Consider the following 20,004-nt stretch of genomic DNA (forward strand, 5'->3'; position numbering starts at 1 on the left):
GGCTCTGTGCTTTTATTGTGAAGGAAACTTCCATTTTTGTTCCGCTATTGCTGATTCCTATTCAAAAGTGCCCCGGTGCTTTATTTCCAAATAGTGTAGGTTATCCAGTGTTTCATATTGAAATGGTTTTAAATTTACACAAAATTATTGCTCAAAACTCGCTTTCTGAAACAATTATTTAATTTTATTCTTGTACCGGAAGTTATTTTTTTCTGATCTCATCGCGCGCGACTTGACAGAAGAGCCACCAAAAGTGACGTTGCAGGATAAACAAACGGAGTAGGTGTAGGCGAGGCAGCTCGAACAGAGGCTGAGAGGCAGCCTGTATCTTGACATTGTGTATAATATTTTGGATAATGCAGCCTTCTAAGAGGAGTGAGAGTGACTGGCAGGGGCTCGTCAGCGAGGTAAGTGAGCGCCGAATACCGTGAAAAGCTGCTGCAGAGACGGGCTATTGTGGACGCTTCCCTGCTCCATATGGAACGAGTCTATTGGCTTAATACACAGGAGCTGTTAAACATCTCATAGCAAACTCAACTTTTCCGTCTTTAGCTACATAGGCTCCTTATGGATGGGTTAAGCTAACATGCTACACTGTCAGGCCGATAGCAACCGACCCCAGTAACGCTCCTGCCCACCTCTTAAACACACATAGTGATATAGACCAGATACATCACCCACCTGTGGGACCACATTTACTTCTTAACATACGACTGCTATGAACATATGAATAGTTGTAAATATATTATTTGGCGGTTAAAACGTAAATAAGCCCATAAATTGACTGTATGAAGCATTATATAGCCTACCGCCAAAATGCATTCATGGAAAAAAAGAAAACAGCTTTTAGATAACTCAGCTGTGATTCTCAATATGAATTAAATTGCTGTAATCAGTTGCACTCTAAATTCAAGAAACATTAATGCTGAGTGACCCACCATACCTGGTCAGGTAGGGATAATATATTTGAATCATTATTGAAAAACTGAATGAGTAAATCAGATATTCAGAGATTCTTGCTGCTTTGAGGGACTGTTTATTCAACTGTGGATAAGAAGGAGCTTCCACCCTGTAAGTGGAGGACATGACTGATATTCTAATGATGAAAACAACTGTTCTTTCTTAAATTTGGATGACGCTTTATGGCTCTATCACAAAGCATAACAAGTCAGTAGAGCTGAAACGGGTCGAATTGATTAGTTGATCAGAAATTAGTTGGCAACTACTTTCATAATCGGATTGCTTTGGTAATTTTTCAAAAGAATGTTTGCTTTCATTGTTTTAAGTCATATTAAACTCAATATATTTAGGTTTTGGACTGTTGGTCACAGAAAACAAGCAATGTGATGACATGACCTTGGGGTTCTGAAAACTGTAATGACTTTTTCTCTATTTTCTGACATTTTAGAAAATGAGAATATAATTGTCAGATTCATTTACAATTAGATTAATCATTAGATGCAGCTTTACATAAAGGAATAGCATGATTGAGGTGCAAACCATACTACAAACTTTACTACACACTGCTATATTCACCTCTGTGAAAGCAGGTAGTGTTTAATTTGGTTATGAGCTGGTCTGACAGCTATCAAGGTTTACTCTCTCCCTTCTGCTGTGTCTTATCTGCACTTTAAACACTTGGTTCCAGTATGTGTTTTTCCACCTGTGGGGAACTGGTCTGGGTTGGTGTCATGTGTGCAGTCAAGTAATTTGACCATTTCCATCTCACAGTAGAGACTGTAGGAAATTATAAAGCCAAATTAACACATACAGCTACAATTAACCGTATCCATTATAATGTAAGTGATAATATCTCTGCTCTCTGTTCTGTCCTTGTGTATGGGGTGTGTGATAGTTCCTGGTGTGTAAACGTAAACTGGAGAGTAAGAAAGAGGCCCTGCTCATTCTGTCTAAAGAGCTGGATACCTGTCAGCAGGAAAGAGACCAGTACAAGCTGATGGCCAACCAGCTGAGGGAGCGTCACCAGGGACTCAAGAAGAAGTACAGGGAACTCATTGTGAGTGATGTTTATTTGTCCATGTTCAACCAGCTGATAAAGACAAATGGATGCATAATGAAATATTTTGTATATAGTTGTATCTGATGATAAAGCTTATTCTAGTCATATAATTCTCTTCATGTTTCAGGATGGTGATCCGTCTTTGCCGCCAGAAAAACGCAATCAAGTAAGTTGCTGTTTTCTTACTTGCATTAGTGCTAAAAATACTTGCCTTCGTTATGTTGCAGTGTAAATTCTATGGTGTGCTTAAATCAAGTGGTTCTGTGACCAGAGGCCACATTAAATACAGGATCACAATGGACAAACAACCTCATAATACTAAACAAACACAGATCACATGCTGACTTAGTGACACCGAATAGGTCAACTTTTCCATGTAGACTTTTCCATCTAGTCATTTATGACATTTCACAATAAATACTTGCTCACAAAGGTTCAAGACACACACTTGACCACATCATTTTTGTTAGGAGAAATGTCGGGGTGGATTTGTCTTGTAGGACTCCTGTATGACCACAGTTGAAGAGTTGACTGTGGAATAAAATTAGAAAAAGGACTGTTGCTTTTTAGAGGACAAACAACAAGTAAACATCAGCGTTATGAAAAGGATAATGCCGACATGCACACTACTTTGCTTTTGTACACAGTAAATAATGTGACTGGTTGTAGAAATTTAGGAATAGACTGAGAGAGTTTTCTGGTTCTGATAGTGATTATTGATTAGAATTCTGTTTTCATATAGCATATATATCGGCCAATTTATTATGTGAAGCACTGTATTTTTGTATTCGTTTTGTTAAGATTTCACATGTTCAGTGTGCCATCTGTGAAAGTTGTGAAGCGAGTTGTGACTGTTCTCAGTGTAATAAATAAAAGGGAGAAATCTGCCATTGCCAAGAAATAATTTGGTGTAATTTTTGCTCAGTCTGATGCTCTATCTTTGTCTTTGCACTCTGTTGATCCTGAAAATATATTTACTCCTATGGGCTCAATGTGTTTGATGAAGCACAATTGTTCCTGCATGTTAACAGTTGCTCCTGTGTATGTTATTTCTCTGAGCTGAAGAAGAGAGATTTAGCCTGATTGAATGTCTTTTTTTTTTTCTTTTGGTGTGTTTGCACACTCTCTATGATGGATCCAGAGGCCTGTCTCCAGCTGTGTTTTGACCATGTAGTTTATATCTTCCTCCTTTTCTGTCCGTTCGTGTTTCTTCTCCTCAGGTGAACCTGGCTCAGCTGTTGAGAGACTCGAGGGAGCGAGTGAAACAGCTCGCTGAGGAGGTGAAGGAGCTGACTCAGAGGCTTGCGGAGGCCCAGGGGGATAACAAGGTGAGGTTACCGGTGGCACCACACACATAAACGTACATCCAGTTTAAATACCACTCAATTCACCTGACCCCTCACTTAGTCTAGTGCCTGTATAAATGTGTTTGAGAGAGGCAGTGAATTTAACACTTTTTATTTCTACAGCTCCTAAGAATGACCATTACTCGACAGAGGCTGGGAGATGAGGAGGTGGGGGTGCGCCACTTCCCTGCCCATGAGCGTGAGGATCTGGTTCGCCAGCTAGAGAGAGCGGGACTACAGGTTTATACATTTCTCTCTCTCTCTCTTTTTTTTATTATTTTTAATTTTTATTTAATTTTTTTTACAAAATTGTCATCCAAAACCAAGGAAACCATATGAAACCTTGATGACTTTGTGTCACATTCACATATTTTCAGTGCAAGCCTAAACTTGCTATAACTGCTATAACTTGTGAACAGTTTTAAACAGATAATAAGCCAGGACTGGCTGCCACTAGTATCAATACGAGAATTACGAGATTTCTCGTAATGTTTATTGACATTAAGAACAAATTTATGTTGTCAGCTTCCCGACTACAATAAAAGATGCAAGTTAAAGAGAGAGAGAGCGTGACTTATAATGACTATGTTGCGACTCCTCAGACTTGCAGAATTGCTACCGTTGTCTCTTAATCCACTACTGGACTAATTTTGACTAATGTGAAAAAATGATTTTTAGTTTTTTATTTTCTACCTAGGTTTCTGAATTAAGTTCCTGTGGCTCCGTAGTTCCTGGAACTATTTGGTCAAAAAGAGACTAATGATACAGAGAGAAATCCATCATAGATTTCTTAAACAAAAGCAGCTTCAGTAGTTCATTATACAGTTCATTCACATTCTGCGTTGTGCGTCAGGGACATTCCTCTTTTTTCCTCGGTTGGAAATACTCTAACCCCACCACTACGGTCATTCTCTTCTCTTACAAACACAGTGCTGTACGTACTGCCTTTATGAGGCTCATAATGTTTGCTTTTTTTGAGACTGTGGTGGTGTGGTATTGGATTGTGTTATATTGATGAAACAATACTTTCCCCTCCTTTAAACCTGCTGTTGAGGTGTACTTGAGCAAGGCACATGATTTCTCTCTGCTCTAGTGGAGCCACTCAGTTGAAAACAGTTGGGAGCTTCTAAGTTGCTGAATGCGGAAAACAGCGTGTGCACTCTCAGCAAACTCTATTTATGTAAACAAAACTTTGAAACATCTGTCACCTAAACCTTTCAACGACTTCTCTTACAAGCACTTTTTACCTGATTGCCTTTTTCTAGATGGAGGACATGGAGCACAACATGAAGGCTCTGACAGACGAGCTGCAGGACGTGAAGGCGGAGCGCAGTGTGTTCAGGGAGAAGGCCGATCGACTCAACATGGAGCTCAACCACATCTTGGGCAACCGCGAGGCTCGCATTATTGATGTGGACGCACTCTGCATGGAAAACAGGTGAGTGGGACACAGAGGTAGATATGTAGAAGACAGAACCACTGTCGTTAGTCTCATTATTTCAAGCCTGATCCCCTTGTAGTTCTCCATCTCTCCAGCTTTAGAGAAACCATGTGTGTTCTATGAGCTGCAGAGTGAAAGCATAACCAGAGTATAAAACTATATAGAAATTTCATAACTGTTTTTTTTTTTCATCTTTCAACAGTTTTCCATGTTTCATATTCAAAATATTGATGATTCTTTGATCTTCATCTTAAAACAAGTAGTATCTGTTATGTTTTGCATGTAATCTGCATTCTCATCTCATCAATCATGTCGTATGTGTTTTGACTCTTCTGATCTTAATCGTTGTTACTGTAGGTATTTGCATGAGCGTTTCAGCCAACTGCAAGAGGAGGTGAATCTGCTAAAATCAAACATCATGAAGTACAAGGTACAGATGGCACGTCTCTATTAAAATGTAAAAGTAAAATTTAATTATTTTTTTTCTAGGCTTATGAATCCTGAAAAAATCACTAAAATTTGTATTCTCATGCATATGCACTAAGAGTAAAAGAGGTTGCTTTTATTTAAAATGTTCATCAAACATGGCAGGGCCAGCTTTATTCTTCGTTTTCCCCTCCCCACAGACAGCTCTTGAGAGGAGGAAAAACTCCAGCACATATGGGAAATCAAACAACAGTCCCCTCACTGGAGTCCTCTCCGCCAAACAAGGTGAAAACACAAATGGTTCCGCTCGCTTTGAATTCTCTTTCAACTCAACATAGATAGATGCCAGAGCAGAGGATCTGAAAACTGTACAAAATGTTTTCCATCACCTCTGTTTTAGAGCATGTCGGTTAGTTTTTGATCAGATAAACTCTGCAACTGATTCTTCCGTCAGTTTAACAAATCACTGTCTTAAAACACCTTTGTTTCTAGCCGTAAATCATTGCATTATTTAATGAAACTTTTTTTTTTGCCGATCCTTCAAGCCACCGCCCGGGCACCAGCTGGGTTACTAATTGTATTCTGAGTGGTAGAGAGCACCACTGGCAGGGAAATGAGCCTGCCATGATGACTGACAGTTGCTGGCAGAAGCAGCACAGTGGGCTCTGGAGTTAAAGTTAGGAGTGTCACCTAGTAGACAGCTGTTTCTAACTCTCTGTCTTGCTCTTGTCATGCTGTTTTCCCCGTCTCTTGCTATATCACCCTGTTCTTTCTTTTATGTATTTTTAAAAATTTTGTGAAAGTTTTATTGGTGCATTATTGGCAGACTGTAAGTTATTATCCAATAGCGTGAGGCCATGTTTTCTTCAAACTGGCTTTCTGGCTTCTAATAAAAATAACTCCTCTTCTCCCTCCATTCCCTTCCCATCTCTCTTTCTTTTATCTGCTTCACCCATATTTTTCTTCTGCCCACTCTTTCCCCTCTCTGTTTTAGTCCAGGAGATGCTCCTGGAAGAGAAAGGCTGCAGCCTGCCAGCCACACCTCAGTCCATCTCCGACCTCAAGTCCCTGGCCACAGCTCTGCTGGAGACCATCCATGAGAAGAATCTGGTCATCCAGCACCAGAGGCACACTAACAGGTACTGACAAGCCACATGATAATGATGTTGGAGGAACCCTCACCTGCTCCTCCGCCGACTGCATAAAGCACCGTTTCATAAGGGTCAGCCTTTGAATTCAACAACCATACACACTTACGATGTTTGCCTACCTGTTCTAAGAATCCTCCTCCACCTCCAAGGCAAACACTCAACACGCACACACTATTCATCAGTCCCAAGCGATCCTGACCCTTTCTACTTGGTCTGCAGGATCCTCGGAAACAGAGTTGCAGATTTGGAAAGAAAGCTGAAGACCTTGGAGGTTTCAGGACTGTGGAGCCTTCCAGGTGGGTCTCAAGTCCAAGTGTTAAAGCTTCCATCAAAAAAAACAAAACACATTGTAGTCTCCTTATTGAAATCTTGAAACGATCTCGCCATAATTCAATATAACATTGAGCTCAATCCAGTTATTAAACAATTACAGAGTAATAACAATAATTTTACTGTCGTTCAGTATGAAAGTATGAAACAAACAACTGGTGATTCATTTCAGTGCATGCTTTCTTAATGAGCTGTATTTTAGCAATGCAGCAATTTGTGATGGATACAAATTACTGTGGTTTGTGTATAAAATGATCATGCTCGTCTATCACCTTGCAATCATGTAGACTTTTTAATTTTTGTAATCCAGCTAGTAAACTGGGTTTCAAGAATATGGAAATACAGCAAAATCAAAGAAAATTGTAGCCGTGGTTTGTAATGAAATGACTGTCAAGGTGATAAATAAGTAATGCATCAGTCTCAATCTCTGTGTGTAAGCACTCTTAGAGAGACTCTTTTTCAATATTCCTGCATAGAGAAGAAGAACCTGCAATCATACCACACCATTAGCAAACAGAACTGTGTGTGTGTGTGTGTGTGTGTGTGTGTGTGAGAGAGAGAGATTTTGCATACCCTAAATGTAAAAAAACAAAAAACAAACTTGGCATTATTTGATGGTAAACTGTGCCACAATTTCTGTCCCTTTCTATAATTAATATTTTGTTATAAAAATTGTAGAAGAAAATGTTTTTTTAACACTTACAAATACAAATACGTTGCTCGTGATTAATAACCCAAGGATGGTTTATCTAATTGTTGTAGCCAGCCAGCTGGTTGTACATGTATTTCACTTCTTCTCTTTTTAATCTAAATACATTAATGAGGTTTTTATGTTCATAACAGTGTGTCTTTCTCTCCTCTTTCGCCGCGTCTCAGGCTTGACCTACCGTGTATCTGTGGGAATTGGGAGTATGTATTCCTTCTGCCCCACTTAGCCCATCCATGCCCTCCGCTATGTCATGCCAGGACAAATCTGGGCAGACGCCCAGAAAGCATGTCACCTCATGCCCACCGTTTGCAATGTGTCGACTCCATTGACCACCCGCTCATGTGTTCGCTCATGACACCACTGAATGAGCCAGGCTACCTGAATATCTCACACTGGCTCTTTTGGTCCAGTGGATCTGTCTTAAATTTTATGCCCAGAGGGAAAAAAAGATAATTTTTCTAAAATTGGGGTTGGGAATGTTTTAAGGGCAGGGGAGACCTTTTTAAAGCAGCACGCTACTGTTTTGTTTGCACATTTTAAAATGCATTCGGATTCTCACCAGCAAGAATTTGAATCAAAAATCAAAATACAAATAGATTGAAGGCTGTCATAGAATAGAATGATATCTGTTGCAGACTGTCAGAGAAAAAAAAAATGGTTTTGATAAGCAGAAAGTTTTCTTATTTGTCTAGGTATGGTAGACAAACCAAACCAAACGAGTGAGAGGAGAAATAAACAGAGAAATATGCTGTCAAATCTCTTGTATGTGAGACAGTGGAGAAATGCTCCTTTAAATATTGGGGCACAATAAAAATCTATGATGCAAATATTAGTATACAAAATCACAATTACATATACAACACCTACTTTGTTTTTTGCACTCACATTCGTGCATTTGTATGGGCCTGTAAAAGAAATACTTTGATGTACACTGTATCTGTAACAGCCTTCATATTTTGCTAAGAGACACGACTGCCAACTGTTCCCCTCCTGTAAACAACCCCCCCACCATCCTCAGGGAAACCAAACTAAAATATAAAAATTGAACACTCTCCTTCCTAATTCAACCAGGAGACAGGATCCGCCAAGAAAACAGTTCCCTCTTGTCCACACTGGAGGGAGATGTTGTGTCGTGTATGAGCCAGAGCGAGAGGGTGGAGGGGCTGCGGCTGGATGGAGGTGCCCTGTCATGAGACTGTCATTCTCACTGCCATAAAACTGACAAGCATCCATTACTGAAAATGATTGCCCACATTACAAACACATTTAGGGGAATGTGCCGTTATTAGGGAATTTGTAGGCGAGGGCCCAGAGTGCCTGACGACCACGCTGTCCACCACAGTTAGGGAGACAGAGATATCGAGAGAGATGTGAGCGTCTGTGGCCTTGATGTGATATGAAGTTGGGCTGATGGATATTAAAGGCAAACAGGATAGGATAAAGGGGCCTTGGCTGCCTACCTGAGGCCCGGAGAACACTAGGGGTGACTACATTGTCTCTCCGGGTGAGAGAGAGCGGAAAACAATAACAATCACATTGACGCAGTGAGTCAGATAAAGTTGTGATTGATAGATCCCTCCAATCCACCCCCTAGTCCAACCCACCCCCAAAGCTGAATGAATGCAAGCTGAAATGTAGCACAGAGTGTATCAGATATCGAAAGGACAGAGGTGGATACTGAACGCATCCGTGTAGCTCGGTTTTGGTTCAGTGACAGACTTTTTCCGGTCTCATCTTTTTGTCTCCATGTTTGTGATGTACAGTTTATGATCTGATATGTTGGGGTGTCATGTCGAGCAGAAAGGTCTGTCATCTTTGCAGGATGGGTGTATACGCATATACAGTATGTTGTATGTGTGTGAAAGGGTTGTGAGGTGGTTAAATGACTGGTCAAGTCACTGGTGCTTCCTGCCTGCTGTACTGTCAGCCTCTAGGAATTACACTGCTATGCTGAGCCTGGGCCTTGCTCTGCATACCTAATAACCAGCACCGCCTTATTATTGGCTTTAAAAGGCAGTCTGTAGAACTCCCCTTAGGTCCCTCTCTCAAAACTTAAAAACTGGGCTCAGATGCAGTGGCCTAAGCTTAACGCTTCAGGCCAATTATCTGAGCTTAATGAAAGGAATACTTGCCTCTGGACTCTTTTGTCTTTAGACAGCTGTAGCACGATACTACAACATCAAAGAATCTGGCATTTGCTTCAAAAACAAATACAGCTCAGGGCAAAGTCAGAGTTTGGGTAAGGCAATTTCATTATATCGATTATATCATGAACATCACATCACAGACATGTCAATGCCATTTCACAATCACTTGTGTAGAGATTTTTCTTTACAGTTGATGCAACTGATAGATATCTGGTTGTATTAAGTCGTTGTGGGCAGTGTTGCAAGTCAAGGAGTACAACTGCTTAATGGCTTTATTTTCAGTAATGTCATGCAACACCTTGATTTTTCAGATTTCATTCATTGGATTTTACTGAATTTTCAGTCAGTTTTCTGTCATTTTATCATTGAAGGGTGAGTTTAGGAAAAACAAGACCTCCATGGTGTCAGCTCTGTGAGACTAGCTAAATGCTAATGTCAGCACACTAGCATGCTCACAGTGCTAACATGGTGATGTTTAACATAATGCTTAAACAAAGATGGTGAATTTAATCTCTAATACAGCTGAGACTTGGGCAAATGCCATTAATTTGCAGGTATCTGATCATAAACCAAAGAACTTATTGAAATTTTGACCCAGGATCAGCAAATCATAATTCATCCTGAGAGTATGCATGAATGTTTTGCCAAATTTCATGGCAATCCATCCATTAGAGGCTAAGACATTTCAGTCAAAATCACAAATGTCAACCTCATGGTTGCGCTAGAGGAAAAGTCCAGGGAACGTCAAAGTCTTTAGAATTCATCCTCTTGGGGCCATGAATGTCTGTAGAAAGTTTCACGGCAATCCATCATATTGTTGAGATATTTCAGTCTGGACTAAAGTGGTGGACTGACAGACAGAGATTGTCATCCCCAGAGCTGTGCTGCTAAAAAAACCTGAACAGGGTTCATTTTAAAAACATGACGATTGAAATCATAGTCTCTGTAGAAGAACAAAAGGAACTGTTCAGACAACCAACGACTTTGTTGCTTCTCTATTTGTAGAAGCCTCCGAATCCAAACAGCCCCCACCCTGCTTCCTCATTCACTGTTCCCACGTCAGTGTAAACACTGAGCATCCATAACAGTATGGATTGCATTCATAACAATATGGTCTCCGTTCACCATTCATGATTCTCACGCATCGTGTCACCCAGTCATCCATTTTCTCATTCTTCTGTTTGTTTTTGTGCCTCACACTTGGATGGTCAGAGAAACAGGCCGGGTTGTGCCTATTCACAGGGTTTCTCTGAGGCAAATGCTGATGTGCACGCTTACAGATTTACATGCTTCTGTGCGTAGAGTTTTGTGTGTGTATTTGTGGTGTCTGGTTGGTAGTGCACAGTCTCCTATGAGTAGCATATGGTGTCAGCCTAAGAGGCACGCAGCTATCACTAATGAAGACAGATGACAGGGAACTGAAGCCACTTCCTGTAAGCACTGCAATGCATACATGCGTTTGTATGCTATGTGAAAGCACCCACGTTGCAGCATCATACTTGTGCTTGGATGAGTCTTCATGTCACTTTGTCTTTTTATTGTCATTTGGAAGTGAAAGTAATGGCGACTGTATTTTCCGTGGCGGTGGTCTTACAGGGACACGAGACAGTATCGCACTGAATGAAAACCTTCAACCACAGCTTCATCCAACACGTGCCACATCACAGCCAAACATGCAGCCCAGAGTGCAGCCACCCAAAGGTGAGTGTGTAATTGTGTGTAGCTGGCTTCTCCTCCCATTGATAAGAGCACCCACCGCTAACGGCATAAACACTGTAATTAGCCACTAAGTGCTAAACGCTCCTTGCTTTCTTCCATGTTTAACCCAAGTCCTTTCCCTTCCCGCCTCCACTCCTCTCTGCTTCTCATTGGTGCAAGCTGCCCAAATGCCATGGCATTTTGGAAATGTGAAGCAAATTCTCGCCCGCTGACATTCAGAAACTTCTGCCATCTTCTCTTTGAAAGGGGATGAGGGGTGGGTGGGGGGGCATAAATATGGATGCCAGTTCAAGTAATGTTGCTTTCTTCCTGCATGTTTTTGCGCGTGTGTGTGTGTGTGTGTGTGTGTGTGTGTGTGTGTGTGTGTGTGTGTGTGGGAAAAGGTGGCTGGGACTCTGTGTGCAGTCTTTAACCTTTCTCCCTGCACATCCACAAATATGGGTCAGTAATCACCAAAGTGAGAGCATATTTTGGCAGAAAGAAGCAGAACTAAGCTGTTGCTGTTGCTGAGATGCGGGGCGTCACACTTGTCTTGCGTCCCGTTGTCTGGGGCACTGCTGCTATATTTAGCCTGTTGCCATGGAAGCACTTGAGTCACATAAGTAATTGAAATAACTTTCTACATTGACACAGAGGTATAGCCCCAAAAGAGGAAAGTTTTTCTTATGTTTCCTTCTGCATTTTGAAAAGACAACATGAATGATGAAATGGTAGACGCAGCACATTGCCCTGAGAATCAACAGGCAAAGGGCTTTTTGTACTAAGCTCCTTGTAACAGCATTTTTCTTGCTGCTTATATATTACAATCTTAGGCTATCACCACCATCAATAGAAAACAGAGCGAGCAAAAAGAAAGATGTGCTAAATTAGACATCCTGTTGGTGCATCAGTCTAAGACACGTATATTCTTGTCACCTCCTCTGTCAGCTGTCATAAGGACAAAGATTGCTTGCTGTAATGTTACTGTATGTTACTGCAATGTTAAATGTAACATGTAATGTCCTATATTTTACACGTTTGAGGTGTGAGCCATAAGAAGATATATTTGTGGTTTTAAGCAACTCTCAGCTCTAGTAACAACAGGTCAGTGAGCCAGTCAGAAGATGGGCTGCTTTGTTGTGACATCACAAAGTTACAGAAGTCCTGAAAGTTCGTTTCTGAATACAGGCTGTGTGTGTGTCTGTGTGAGTGTTTTAATAGTTTCATAGTGTCAATACAGAACTTAGACCTGCTTTATAATCAAAGAAGACGTGGAAATCTAAATTTCTATTGCTGTTAATATTTACCAAATTGTTACTGGCTGTTTTTAATTGTTTTTAATATTCAGTTTTAAAATACATTATAAACTCTAAAAACTCTGCCATTCAGAAAATTAATCACAACAATTTTGATCATCAGTTTATTGTTTTACCAAATTTTAGCATTAATCATCAAAAAATTCCAAAGATTTGCCTTGATAATATTGTTAATTAAATGCATTTGAGTTTTTGACGATTGTTCATCAATCATAAATTTGAATATGTCAGCTAATGCTCTGGGAAACTGATGTGCATTTTTCAAAGTTTTATGATGTTTCTGATGAACTGAATGATTGAAACAGTTAATCAGAAACATAATCACCATATTTTTGATACAAGATATTATTGTTGGTGTTGTTACAAGCTAATGTAAATTGCAAAACACACATTTGTTTTTTGGTAGGAGGTCACGCTAATGTTGCAAGCTAACAAAAAGCAGAGTCTTATATTTAGAGGAACACAATAGAGCAAAAAGTACTTGTTTTCTGGCGACCACAGATCAAGGGAGCAATTAAAATGACCAGTTGTCTCATCTCCTATCTCCCAGTTGTGTCAGACGACAGGAGCTCACATGAATCACCGTGGGAATGCCACACGGCTGGCAGCGACCTCGGCACAGATGGCGTCAGCAGGGAAGACACACCTGCGCTGCTCAACAGTCTGGAGCCTCTAGCAGGGGTGGATACGAATGGGATTGACAGGAGAGGGGGAGAAATAGTGACCCTGACTGAAGATGGAGCCACCTTAGAGCTGGAGGATGGGCGAAGTCCGGTGGAAGAGGCAGGGCATGAGGTAGAAGGGGTTGAAGATGAAGAACTAGGTTCCACGGTGGAGGAAGGAGAAGAGGCGGCCTTGGCGTTGGATGTGCTGCCCACTGAATCAGACCTTCCATGGCTTCCAATTAAACAAGTCTCTGTCGATCATTCAGAGGTGGGTCATCAGTCATGCAAAACCCAGGACAATGAGTCTAATAATGTACCTGAACATGTAGAAGTCTCTATGTCAATTCCAGAGAACCAGGGCACAGGGGTGTCAAGTACAGGGGAGAGAGCGCAGAGTGACACCTGTCATAGTGACAACCTGGCATGATGTTAAGTCACAGAAAGAAGTTTATTTAAATCCTTATCCGTGTCGTCCTTATTGATGATTGCATTAATCATCCCTAGTTGCATTCTCACAACGTAGCCACCGCTCACCAGCTCTCTGTTCCGCCTGACAGCTCTGTTTTAGTCAATAAAACACAGAGAAAACACTTTCACACTTTCACTTTTCATCCACCGTTGACAGAGCCGGAGGTGCATTTGTATCTAGACAGGCTTGTTACTGCGCAGGAACAGACAATCTTGGAATCAATGGAGTTGCAAACTTCATGCCCTACAGGAAGAATGTAGCTTTGAAAATAACAAATATGGCAGCCTCAACTCCAGGTCCCCATATTCCCTCCTTCTTTTCCCCTGCGATAAGATAATCCCAATTGTTTGCTTCTTTTACTCTTCCTAAGGGATGCCAATAAGTGTTGAGCGCTGCATTTCTCTCATGGGGGATCCAAATTGGCTCACCAAAACTTGTAATGAATGTGTTGTAGTTGTGTAAATGAATAATATTGATATAAGAGATTCTATTGATGTCTATTCATCTGTACGAGTGAATCTTACCAATCATTCAGTTTTTATTTTGCCTCAGACGTTGATATTCAGATGAGACTACATGTGCCTTATATGTGGAAATATTTAATGATATTTATAAATATAAATGCATAAACCTGCAGTATTGTTTATTGTTATTTTTCTTTCCAGCAAGCGTAATCGAACTGATGCAACTGTAGTAAGTAATGTAGCTTAAAAACAAAAAAAATATCTGATTTGTCTAGTGCAGTGAATGATAATATCAATTCAAAGATTTGGAGTATGACCAGCAGTGGTCAATACAGGGATATATCTGACCAAAAAGGTTGGGAACCACTGGTCTACTGACATTGAAAGTTTGACTGATGTTTGTATCAGCCCCCTCCTTAAGCTAGAAACCACACAAGTAGGAGTTTTATCTGATCGAAACTTCACCTCTGTCACAGAAGCTGACTCTGTGAACTGGGTGTAATATTTGTTTGAGCTTTCAGACTCAAATGTGGGTTGTTTGATGGTAATGTTCTGAACCAGAAAATGAGGCCAAATCCGCAGAAAATCACTCTGACTAATTTCTAAGTGTTCACAAGGTTGGTCTCTCATTAATTCTAAATGCAGCAGCCTCGGTCTTTTGATTGTTTTACAGATTAGAGCAGCTTAACTTGATTCTCTTCCTTCCAGCCTTGGGAGAGCATTGTTCCAGCATCACAAATCTACAGCGAGTTGTCATAGGAATATTCAAACTCATCTTAAAATGCTAACGCATACTCAAGAAGCACTGCAGTTTGGTTGTGTAACTTAAAAAAACCAAAGTTATAAAGACCAGAAGTTTTCCAGCTCTGTAAAATGGATGCACAGACACACCCGTTTTGTCTTCCAGCCAAAGTCCAGAGCCCACTGTGTATTGAGAATCAGTGGTGAGGCCTACTCTTCCTGCATGCAGGTGACAGCTGGCCTCTCCAGGCAGACGCAGCGTCAAAGCCAGAATCCATGAACTGCTTATTCTGCAGAAGGCCACTTGCTATTTTTAATCTCTGACACAAAATAGAGGCGAGGAGAGAGACAGAATTCGAGCTAGGGAGCCGTGGTGTGTACCCAGTGTCGGCCGTGTGCCAGGCAGCTGATTTGGCACACGGCAGCGAGCCTTTTTTTTTTTCCAAGGAGTTTGTTAAGTTTATAAACCAGATGGAATCTGAGCTGAATTGGGAGATGATACCAGTGGGTTCCTCATAAAGTCATTTACCAGATTTTTTTATTTTTCATGCATATGAATGCAAAATTAGTGAGCTGTGCGTATCTATCAGAAAAAACCCAGTAGTGAGATTCATAGTCTGATTCAGGGAGGATGCGACTGTGGGAGATTTCAGCCCTATTGGCAGCTCTTTTGGGCAAGTTAGACATTTCTGTGACATAAATTGAAGCTGACAATATTTATTGTGTGTCCTGCCTTTAGTTCCTTAACCATTAGCTATCACTTTAATCATTCCCTGCAAGGCTTTTTCACTATGTCACTTTTCAACTGCAACTTGATTATCATTATAACCTAAAAAAGGTTGCAGTGAAACATTTCAGCAGGTTTTGAAAAATAGTTGTGACTACAAATGATTTAATGATGACCAGAAATTAGACTGTTATCATCCCATATACTGAGCAATGTTTGCTAATGACAAATCTATCAGTATCGGTGTATATGTCAGACAATAAGTAATAAGTTGCAGAACAGAAATGCCACAGATATGTTTGAGGAAATCCATATACAAAATCTTTTTTAATATATTTTATGTTTAAAAAATCCACAATATATCATATGTGGACGACGTTATTACCAGAAACCACAAATCTTAGCTGGAATTCATGTAAAGTAAGGCATTTAAAGAACAGGAAGAGCATTAGGTGCTGGTACTTGCTTAAGATTCATCAGAGACGTTGCTTCTCCGACGGCTTCCCGTCAGGATCTGACTGGTCAGTATCTGGTCGTGTCACACAGCTGATAGATTCGGGCTCCTTCTCCAGGAGGGAAAAAAAGGATTGCTGAGAGCTGTTGTAGCCAATCATCACCACTGCTGATAAAAATGAAGCTATGGTACCAGCAAGTAGCCCATGCCAGAAACTAATCTTAGCCCCTTATCTGTGACAGTAACATCCCCCAATAGAGGGCAAGTAAAAAATGTGCATTGCAAAATGCTCCGATTGGCCCCACGCTGCTGAAATCACTCAGGTGTGTTTGCCTCTCTATACTTGTGCCTGAGAGAGAGCTCAAAGGAGGAATCATTTGTATGTGTGTGCATGCCTGTCTTGTGATTTTTGTAGCTTTGTGCTAAGCTGCTACCCTTTCATGCTTTAGATTTTGAGATGGGTTGTACCATATCATATATACCGCTAATCTTATCACAGTATCAACTTGCTTTGTTCTGATCCCAAGCCCCCCACTTATCCCACCCCGGAGTCTGGGTAGTGAGAAAGACCAGCAGGGTCACAGCAATGCGCACCAGCTCTAATAAGTGTGACCAGGGAGCCAGGGGGCTGCAGGATGGAGGAGGGTTTGACACCCCATCATATCTGGGTCCTCCAAAGGTTTGAGGGATGGGGGTGGACAGGGGCATTTGGAGCCAGCAGTTTCCAGGCCAACCACTCAGCAGGGTTAATTACTATACCAACCAGATGCCCCTTCCAGTGATGGTCAATGCCCTTGTGATCCATGCTTCATTCACTCACCTTGCTTTTTTACGCTTACCTGAGTTTTATCATGTGGTGCTTCATAGACACTCGAATTCGCCGAGCCCTGCAGGTTTGCTCCCCAGGTGCTGTGTTTCGAGCAGTGTAACTTTCTGCTCTGTTGCTGACAAGGCTGTTATTATCTGAGATAATAGAGGAAAGAAAAGAACGGGCAAAATATGTCAGTCACCTTTTCCTGCTCATTTCATGTGCAGTTAATAGTTCTAATATATCATACATACGATACGCATGACTGCATCATTTGCTTGGTTTGCACTTTGATGTGCATTCGGTGTCTGCAGTTCCTGTGTGCATTTTCTCATCCCTTCGGCTGCCAAATTAGTATTATATAGTATAGTCAGTTGAAGATAGGTAAAGTGTGTCAGCCTAAAACTCTACTCCACTTTGTATTGGCCATTTAGTGTTAGGGTAGACAACACCAGGTGATATTGTTCTCCCACATGGGCTTGGCATCTCTTGAAAGGTTTAGGTTGTCGATTAATTTTGTTTGTCTTATTTACACTTACTTGCCGAGAATCACTCTCCAATCTGTTGGCTAAATATGAAGCTACAGCCAGTTTTGTTTCCAGTTTTTATGCTAACATAAGCTAACTAGCTGCTAGCTTTGGCCTGATATTTACCGGACAGACAGTATTGTCCTGATCACTTAAGTCTCAGCAAAAAGTGTACTGTAAATAAACTGGGACTGCTATCAGCCCTCATGTTCATATAGAAGTTTACGTGATCACAGAATACTGCCTGCTGCTTGTGGTTCTTCGTCCCCTCTGACCTCCCTCAGTAGTTTCCACATTTCCTGGAGGCAAAACTGAAACTGCTGCAACCACAACAACAACAACAACAACAACAACAACAACAACATGGCTCCCAAGGCCCTGCTGGGAAGCAAGGCAAGCAAAGTCGCAGGATGTTGGAGGAGCGAGAGCTTGCGGACAGAAGATAAGCAGAAAGGCCACACCTGGGGTCAGCACGTAGCCACGGCATACAGTCAGATCTCTATTAAGATAGAAGATGGTGGTGCAGTGTGATAAGAGCCGACGGGACCTAGTGATGTGATACCAGTGATGGGGCACTGGCAGAACATGCCACTGTCCCCGACCAGCGGGGGAATTGAGGGTTGGACCAAACTTGTTGGTATAATGAGGTGGTCTTCAATTATCTTCATTACATTTTCACAGCATTTTGGAAATTTCAGAAGAAAACAATCAATATTTTGACATTAACTTTTTTACATTTAGATTTGAACTTGAAAAAACACTGGTTGAACTACTTTCCAGGATTTTTGGTAACTTAAACACACCAGCAAAATATTGAACAAGTGTTTTCTTTTCCCAAGCAGTGTTCCCTTCATTCTGTAATCTTGCGCAGCTGTTGCAAAGCAAAAAAGGAACACAGAAGTAGATATTAATGAAAAGATTTATTCAGGAAGGCAAGCCGCTTTGGTATTTCATCAAAGTTCAAGAGTCTCATAGTTCATTGTAGCTAAACATTTCCTCTCAAATTATGCTACAGTACTTGTTCACCAACATAATGTGTCATTAGCCACGTGATTTCAAGATAGCAGTCACAGCATTCTCAGTTGTGCGGTTTGTCAGAAGCTTTACCACAGGACTATTTTCCCATGAGCTCGACCTTTTCACTCCACTAACAGGCAGTTTTGTTGCCTGTGTCGTCCTCTGTGTTTGACCATCTGACTCGCCCTGGTTATAAAGGATGTTTCCGTAGATCTCAGGCTGACCCAAAGACAGTGTGATGCTCGGCTTTATTTAACAAACAACACCGCATGAGTGTCCATTCCCAACACTTATAAGCAGTGTGTGACTGAAATAACTGTGAGCAGTATAATAATACTAAAAACACCATATTATTTTGCTGACTTTGCACATCTTCAGGCAGAACTTACCTACTTACTGTCTGATATTAAAACCCACATCAAGTCCCCAGGTTATAATTTTCAAAATAAATGCCTTTTGCAAATAAATCTATGATTGAAAATACATTTGAAAGTTTTGCAAAGCTTTAGCATATTTCTCATAATCTCCCAATAGCATCCGTGCCAAGCACTTAATTCTCCATTGTCCAATTTGATGAAATGCCTCATCCTTATAACATTTCATTGGTAGCCGAGAGACTTGTTAAAACTTCTTGTTAATGCTATATTAGCACATTATGCAAACCCACAAACTGCACTGAAAAGTGGACTACAAACTGATGCAACAGAAACACACGACCTTACAGGCAAAGAGCATTTCACGCTTTAGATTTTTAAAAAAACAACTATCAACGTAAGTTATTTGTATTGTGTGTTGTTGAATGCACTCCTCCTGACTGCTGACTATAAATATCGTTTTGCATTTCTTTGTAGTTATTTTGCATCTTTGCAGCTGTTTTGCATCTTGATGTAGGCCTAGTTGTTTCCCTTTGTGGCCCTTTTGGGGTCATTCTGCATCTCTGTAGTCATCTTGTGTCTGCAAGGGCAATAATCAATCCAATCAATCAAGCCAATAATTAATCCAATCCACAATCCATTCTAGATTCTATTTTTCTACTCTGGACAGATGTAAATTATTGTTGCAGTTTGAATTCATGTAGCAATATTGTAAACTCTTAGTCCTCAGTATTGTCCATGCTCTCCCCATCAGCTCTGCAGCTATGTTTGCCAGAGCTATTTCATACACAATTGGACTTCTATTTAATAGCCTGTGAAAGAGAGACAGACAGAAAGGTGGAAAATCCCCAGTATTTTAAATTATCCTTGAATATTAGAGCATTATGACTTTGTTCTAACGTTGACTTCTCCTTAACCATCACCATCAATCCCCCTGCTATATGCAATGAGCCATTTGCCATTATGCAGCTTGTTAGCAATGTCCAGGCTGTGTAATTACCTGTGTCAACGGCAATGATTGTCTTCAGTAACAGATTATTCATCACTTTATAATTGTAGAGGTTGAAAAGGGTTTTTAAGCCTTTATAATAAAACCCAGAAGTACAAATTTTCATGCTCCTCACCTTTCTTGGTTGCAACTTCCAGACTGGATCAGGTGTTTGTGCACAATTAG

General features: G+C 40.8%; 1 protein-coding gene across 1 annotated transcript; it reads left to right on the forward strand.

Annotated features, from left to right (window-relative positions):
• The first annotated feature begins 250 nt into the window (after window positions 1-250).
• ccdc149a (coiled-coil domain containing 149a) lies at window positions 251-14,354 on the forward strand. Its single transcript, XM_023421071.2, has 12 exons — window positions 251-407; window positions 1,856-2,017; window positions 2,148-2,186; window positions 3,241-3,348; window positions 3,490-3,606; window positions 4,632-4,804; window positions 5,165-5,237; window positions 5,434-5,518; window positions 6,228-6,372; window positions 6,604-6,680; window positions 11,167-11,271; window positions 13,135-14,354. The coding sequence occupies exons 1-12, from the start codon at window positions 357-359 to the stop codon at window positions 13,674-13,676; spliced, it is 1,677 nt and encodes a 558-aa protein (XP_023276839.1). The 5' UTR covers window positions 251-356; the 3' UTR covers window positions 13,677-14,354.
• The last annotated feature ends 5,650 nt before the right edge of the window (window positions 14,355-20,004 follow it).

This window comes from Seriola lalandi, unplaced genomic scaffold (assembly GCF_002814215.2).
Source record: "Seriola lalandi dorsalis isolate HSWRI2012SDOR001 ecotype SW California unplaced genomic scaffold, Sedor1 jcf7180002054663, whole genome shotgun sequence".
In the NCBI taxonomy this organism is placed as follows: Eukaryota; Metazoa; Chordata; class Actinopteri; order Carangiformes; family Carangidae; genus Seriola; species Seriola lalandi.

What these genes read in the sequence shown, in the direction of transcription:
- ccdc149a (XM_023421071.2), top strand. Translation starts at nt 357, where the DNA reads ATGCAGCCTTCTAAGAGGAGTGAGAGTGACTGGCAGGGGCTCGTCAGC. An exon ending in GGCAGGGGCTCGTCAGCGAG is followed by an intron (nt 408 to 1,855) that starts GTAAGTGAGCGC and finishes GGTGTGTGATAG; the next exon opens with TTCCTGGTGTGTAAACGTAA. An exon ending in CAAACATCATGAAGTACAAG is followed by an intron (nt 5,238 to 5,433) that starts GTACAGATGGCA and finishes CCCTCCCCACAG; the next exon opens with ACAGCTCTTGAGAGGAGGAA.